We start from the raw sequence: 6,505 nt of genomic DNA, 5'->3' as shown, positions 1-6,505 counted from the left end.
TATAGATAAGGAGAGAAAGATTGATAGACAGATAGATAGGTATATAGATAGGGAAAAAGAGGTGGATAGATAGATAAATTAAGAAAGAGATATGGATAGCTAGCTAGCTAGGTAGATATATAGATAGGGAAAGAGATCGACAGACACGGAAAGGGAGAAACAAATAGAAAAAGAGAAAGAGAGAGAGCCCCCTGACGACATGTCCGTGCGTCCCCGGCCGGGAGTTGGAGCGGAATGACTGTGTCTCCTCGCGCCGTGTTTGGGAGCGCGAAGGTTGGCGTTCGATGAGGGAATGTTTATATTGGCGTGCGGCGCGGTGGGCAAGGACGGGCGATGGGCTGTAGTAGATCCCCGACGGGCTGCTTGGACGTGGGCGTGGGCGGAGGGGGTGGAGGCGCGAGGGGGAAGGGGTGGGAAGAGGTGGGAAGGAGTGGGGAGGGAGGGGAAAGGAGGCGACGTGGATGTCGCTTGTGCACGCAGGAGCGACAGGTATTGCGATTACCCCCTCTCTCTCCTCGGCACTTTTCTTTCTTCCCCGTTACTCTCTTTTTCTCTCCTTTCACCTCTTCTCTGGCCCTCTTCTTTCTCTCTTCCTTGCTCCTTCGCTCCCGCTTCCCCCAGTGACCCAACTTCTCCCCCTGGCCCCTGCCCCTCTCCTCCAGTCTCTCCTCTCTCCCTTCACCCCGCCCCTCTTCTTCTCGCTCCCATTTCCTTCCACTAAGTCTCTCTCTCTTGCTCTTCAGCCCCCTTCTCCCTTCATGCTTTCCTTCGTCCCTCCTTCCCTCCTTCCCTCTTTACGTCCTTTTGTTTCCACCATCCCTCTTTCCCTCCATGCTTCCCTTCCTCCATTCCTTCTCCCTTCCCTCCTTCCCTCCCTCTCTCCTCGTCTTACTTCGCTTCCTCCTCCCTCCCTTCCTCTTTCTCTCTCCTACCCTCCCTCCCTCAATATTCCCTTCCTCTCCCTCCCTCCCTCCATCTCTCCTTCCTCTCCCTCCCTCCCTCCCTGTTCCCGTCCTCTCCCTCCCTCCCTCTTCCCTTCCTCTCCCTCCCTCCATCTCCCCTTCCTCTCCCTCCCTCCCTCCGTCTTCCCTTCCTCTCCCTCTGTCCATGTTCTCTTCCTCTCCCTCCCTCCCTCCTTCTTCCTTCCTCTCCTTCCCTCCCTCCATGTTTCCTTCCTCTATCCATGTTCTCTTCCTCTCCCTCCCTCCCTCCCTCTCCCTCCCTCCCTCCCTCCATGTTCCCTTCCTCTCCCTCCATGTTCCCTCCCTCTTCCCTCCCTCTCCCTCCCTGGCGGGCTCCCCGTCTGTTATACCTCGCCCGCCATCGCCCGCGTTGTTACTACTTGGGGAAACCTGAACCCATTAGAGGCGATGCCCGGGGACTGAGTCATTTGTTTTGGTGCACGAACTCGCTTCCCTTGTTTTTACAGTCAGTTTTTTGTTTTGTTTTTGTTGCGTCATGTTATCAATGGAGAGATAAGAACATGTTATATGAACGCACTTGTTTATACTCAGGCACGCACAAATACGCGTACACACCGGGGCGTGTAGGGCAAGAACAGTGATACAAAGAAATCGTTTCGTGTGGGGGCTGTTTTTAAATTGATGCGTCTGTCCAGCATAATCGAGGCAGCAGCTTGAATGCGGACATTATTAACAGTTGCGTTGGGCGTAAAAGATTGATTTACGTTTTTTTGTTGTTGTCTGTCAAGAGTTATTTGAAGTTTGTTATTGACTTGATATTTATACTTGTATAGTGGAATGTGAATGCCCTTGATTCCGCCTTGTAGGGCCAGCGCTGCGATAGTACATTGTGTGTACACATTTCGGCTCACTCGCCAACGTCATCTGCTCTGCCACAGGAAGTGTTTGTTGGCACTGCAAACTGTTTTCGTCTTCGTCTTCCTTTTCCTCCTCGTCATCGTGTTTATCTTCATCTTCATCATCGCGATTTCTATGCTTCTTCGCTTGACCGCACCTCAAAATGTTTTCGCTTTTACAGGTATTTAACGATTCATGAAAAGCGTGATCTCATTAGTGTTACGCGTGGTAATAGCGGGCGTGTGCAGGTAGAGAACCTTGGTCATTCCCACGCACATAACGCGAGAGCGACGGGATCACGGACCAGGAAGCTGCAGTGTTGCACGCGTGCTGATTGCAAATGCTTCACACTCTTCGCTTTAAGAGCCGGAAACAAAGTGTATGCAAGTGCGAAGCCATTTCAGAGTAACTGGACTTGGTAAGCGGAAGTAGTGTACGGTTAACTGGGAGAGGAGCGGCGGTTGCGAGCGGTCGCAGCGCCGGCGAGCAGCGGAGGACGGCCGACGATGCAGCTAGTCCTTAAACCACTTAATGCTGACAACTTAGCATAAAAGGGAGAAGCGTCTACGAAGTTCCTAGCTCCCCTTCTCATTCCCTCCCTTCCCTCCCTCCTCACATTTACTCTTCGCAACTTCCGTGTAGGGACATCTCAAGGCCGCGTGCTGAACTGACCCCCCATTCCCCAACCCCCAACCCTACCCCGTGGCGGAGGCACGTGCTCCGCCTCCTTATTTCGGTCTGGTTCGTGTGTGACGACTGCGACGATGATGACAAGAGTGAATGCATTTGCGGGAGTTGCTTCGACGGTGATTGAGCGATTGTGATCCTTGCTCGACGCCGTGGCTATCCCCACACAGTCCCCCTCCCCTCCCCACCATGGCGAGCACAGGCCGCCCCCTCATCACCTCCCAGACGCTGTTCCTGTTCCCCATGCCCTACACCGTGTGCCTGCCTGTCGAGGCGACGGCGTCCTGCGAGGCAGCATCGGGCGAGGCGCAGGATGGCGGCGGGGGAGGAGCCCGCGACGGCACCAGCCAGGACAGGAGCGAGCCGAGGCCACGCGCTAACGGGGCCCTCAGTGTGTGTAGCTCCGCCGTGCCGGGAGGACCTTCGCGCCGCTCCGCCTCGCCGCCGCCCACCCCGCCACTCTCCGACCAGTCCTCTGACAGCGGTCTATGGACGTCCTCCTCGTTTGGAGGTGGGGAGCAGCCTTCTGGAGGGCCCTCCCCTGGCAGCAGCAGCCCCTCGCCGCCGCCCTCGCCGCGCCTGCCCGGAGAACTCAACACTGAGACGCTGCGCCAACTGGACCTCCTCAACAAGAACATCTTGGCCGATTTCGCTCGCAAGTTGCAGGAGAGCGAGGACGCCGAAGCGCAGGTCGACGAAGGCGCGGGGCTCGGGAGTGGCACCTTCAGCCGCGGCCGAAGCAGCAAGAGGCGGCGGCCGCCTCGCGGAGGGTCGGGCGAGCGGCCCCCGAGTGGCAGCAGTGGACGTGCGGGAGTGTTTGACCTGAGAGATGCCTGGCGGGAGTTAGCAGGAGTCACACCTTCGCGCAGGTTGCTGCAACTCATGCGTCGCCTGCAGGAGAAGCTTGGCGACACCGTGCCCTCGGTCCTGGATCACGTGACCTTCGGCCGGTCTCCAGCACCGCGCTCGGGCAAGCGCTCGCCGCTGAAGGATTCGTCGCTCTTCAACAACCCGGGACAGCACCAGCAGCAGCAACTGGCGGTGGCCTCACCCTCCGGCGCCCTGGTGTGCGGAGGGGGCCACGTGCGCACCTTCGTCAACACCAGCCAGCTGCCTGACCTGAGGGACGACCTCCTCAACAACAACAGCGTCGCCCAGGACCCCCTGGTGTGTCTCGCCAAGTCTGGCGCCCCCAGCGCCGAGTGGCACCAGCTGCCCCACCCAGACATGACGCAGCAGAAGGAGAACGTGATGGTTCCGCCGCCCGTGCGCCCCCACCGGAGCAAGAGCCGGAAGCGGGTGGGCAGCCCCAGCAAGGAGCGGCGGTCCAGCGAGCAGCAGCCCCTGCGCGCACGCGACAACAGCTGCGCGCGCGAGCCTGACCATCCGCGGATAAGGGACAGCAGCACCGTGCGCGAACGGGACAGCAGTCAGCAGCGAGGTCGCCACGCAAGCCGCCCCAGCGACATGAGTCAGAGCCGCCAAGAGAATGACAAGAGGCCTCGGGACTCCAGCCCCGTCAGGACGCCGCGCGAGTCCCTGGGGCTCCCTCGGGGGCGCGACCGAACCAACCGCTCGCAGGCACGAGACCTGCCTCCCCTCAGCGGCGACCGGTCGCGCGCGCCGAGGGGAATATCGCAGCCGCCTCCCAGCAATACCCTTCCCCGGGCGCACGACCCCCGCCACCACCTCCGCGCCCACCACGGGAACACCCTGGAGACGACCAAGCCCAAGCAGGGGGCTTCGGGCAGCAAGTTCAAGCCCGATGTGCTGTCCGCCCTCACTGCCAGGCTGCTGCCCGGCTCCAATATGCTGCGCACGCCCCCCGTGGCTAAGAAGAAGCCGCCCTCGGCTCGCCCTGGTACGGGCACCTCCCAGGGCAGGGGGCGCGAGAAGCGGTACACTTCGGGCGCGGAAAGCGAGCCCGAACTCGGCTGCGGCCTGGACGACGGGCGCAAGATGTCGACGGACTCGTCCTCGTCGGGCGTCAGTGGGTCGTCCTTCGAGACGCCGACTTCAGGGGGGAGGGGAAGGGGCTCCCATGGCTGCCCTGGGGAGGACCAGTACCTGGGCACGTGTGTAAATAATAACACTGTAAATATGAACTTGAGGAACTTAAGAGGACACGGCGGTGTATCTGCCAGTGGAGTATTGAACAGCTCATGTGTCGACAATGTGATAAGTGGTTATAACAGCACGCCTCGCTCGCAGAATGTGAATGAGTGCAGTGAGTGTATCAATTATAACAGTGGTTGTGCGTTGCATAGTAGTCACGGGAGCGGGAGCAAACATTCACGTGCCGCCGCGGGGGGGTTCTCCCCGCACCAGCACCTGCACGCCCAGGCCCCGGCGCAGCAGAGGCTGAGCGCCCACACCCCGCCCTCGCCGGCGCTTCGAGGCAAGGCCGTCAGGCCAACTAGTCATGTCCCCGGCAGCAGCCCCAAGAAGGCGGGCGCCGGCAGTGGCGGCCGAAGGCACAGCGGGTACTCCACGTGCGAGGACTCGGACGTGGAGAAGAAGGCGAGTCCGAAGCGCGGCCGCGTCAAGTCCATCAAGTGCAGCAAGAAGCAGGGCGCGGTGGCGGTGCTCATCAACCGCTACAACAACCCGGCGCAGCAGCACATCATCAAGCCCATCAAGAAGCTCACGTCGTCCCGCATGTCCATGCTGAGGCCCAAGAAACATCAGAAAAGCGACAGCAAGACAGACAGCAGCGTCGCCGCGCCCCCCGCCCCCTCCCCCGCCTCTGCCGCCACCGTGAGCATCGGCCGCAGCCCCGCGACAAACACTAGTAACAAGGAGAACCAGAAACACAGGAGTCGCGTTCACGTCGGCGGCGCTGACACTCACGGCCTGGGCGGCGCACATCGCAAGGGGCGGGATGTAGTCAAGAACCAGGCCCACGCCGTCAAGTCCACCACCATCAGTATTGCCATGGGCCCTATGCACAACATGGCGCCCCCGAGAAAGACAGCCACGCTCCCCAGCGTGACCAAGGGCCCCAAGGCGCTGGTGGGCAGCCTGAGTGTGGACAAGCCTCGCCCCCGCTCGGGGTCGCGGCTCATTCGCAAGGAAACGTTCCGTGTCGTGCGGCCCCTACTGGAGAGTGAGGATGGGGCGCCGCCCGACGGCTGCCCCATCAAGCCCTCGGTCAGGCTCAGGTACCTCATGCAAAGGGCGCAGAGCTCGAGCAACAGTGACAACAGTGCCGAGAATAGCGCTGGAGAAGAGGTAATGTACAGTGCTTCCAGTCAGGTGCATGTTCGGGAAAGGTCAGACTCGTGAAGAGTGCAGCTCTTGGAGTCACGTTCATTAAGATTCTAATTCTGTCGAAAGGGAATATGTCGATTCCAAAAACATAAAAGAAAACTTAATTCTTCCAAGCAGTAGCATCGGACACTCGCGCCCGCCACCTTTTTGTTTGTTCTTCTTTAGACAAAGAGATACACGTGTCCCATGACTGGACACCGTATCCCAGGCCAAGTAACAGGGGACGAACCTAATCATTCTCTCACGTCCCTTCCGTCGGACCATTTTAATATTTATTCAGTGCACAAGAAAGTGTATTAGATGGTGGGAAGTGTATGTATTTTTCACGCTTGGCTGTGTAAGAACCGGTTGTGGGCGTGACGTCTTGCCTTTCTCCACCTTACCACCCCGTCTTCCCACACCCACAGCGCTCCACCCACAGCTGTTGTGGTGCATGCTGTGTGGGGGGCAGACCCTTGGGAATAGGCGGAGTTGTTAGGCTGTAGTTATACTGTCGATGTTGAAGTTATAGCTAGAATAAAATGGCACGAGGAAAGAAAGTAATGATCAACAAATTACGGTTAGATCTTCAGTTATTTATGGAGGACGATTGTTTGTGTATTTGCCGCCGTACCGTGTCACGGATGAGGCGCCTCTGTTTGCGTGGCTCATTCTTTTTCTCCCCCAAAGTGTGGCAAACCCTTTTCTCCGTCATTCACCACTTCCTAACCTCAGCCCCGCCCTCCCCT

At 58.9% G+C, this 6,505-nt stretch overlaps 1 protein-coding gene across 1 annotated transcript; it reads left to right on the top strand.

Annotated features, from left to right (window-relative positions):
* The first annotated feature begins 1,808 nt into the window (after positions 1–1,808).
* LOC138860090 (uncharacterized) lies at positions 1,809–5,807 on the top strand. The gene has a single exon (XM_070116927.1). It carries the CDS (start codon positions 2,697–2,699, stop codon positions 5,790–5,792), a length of 3,096 nt encoding a protein of 1,031 aa, XP_069973028.1. The 5' UTR covers positions 1,809–2,696; the 3' UTR covers positions 5,793–5,807.
* The last annotated feature ends 698 nt before the right edge of the window (positions 5,808–6,505 follow it).

The sequence above is a fragment of the Penaeus vannamei genome, chromosome 39 (assembly GCF_042767895.1).
Source record: "Penaeus vannamei isolate JL-2024 chromosome 39, ASM4276789v1, whole genome shotgun sequence".
NCBI lineage: Eukaryota > Metazoa > Arthropoda > Malacostraca > Decapoda > Penaeidae > Penaeus > Penaeus vannamei.
This window is presented reverse-complemented; position numbering and strand designations above follow the sequence as displayed.

Excerpts from the sequence above, each read along its gene's own strand:
- LOC138860090 (XM_070116927.1), top strand. The coding sequence starts at position 2,697 with ATGGCGAGCACAGGCCGCCCCCTCATCACCTCCCAGACGCTGTTCCTG.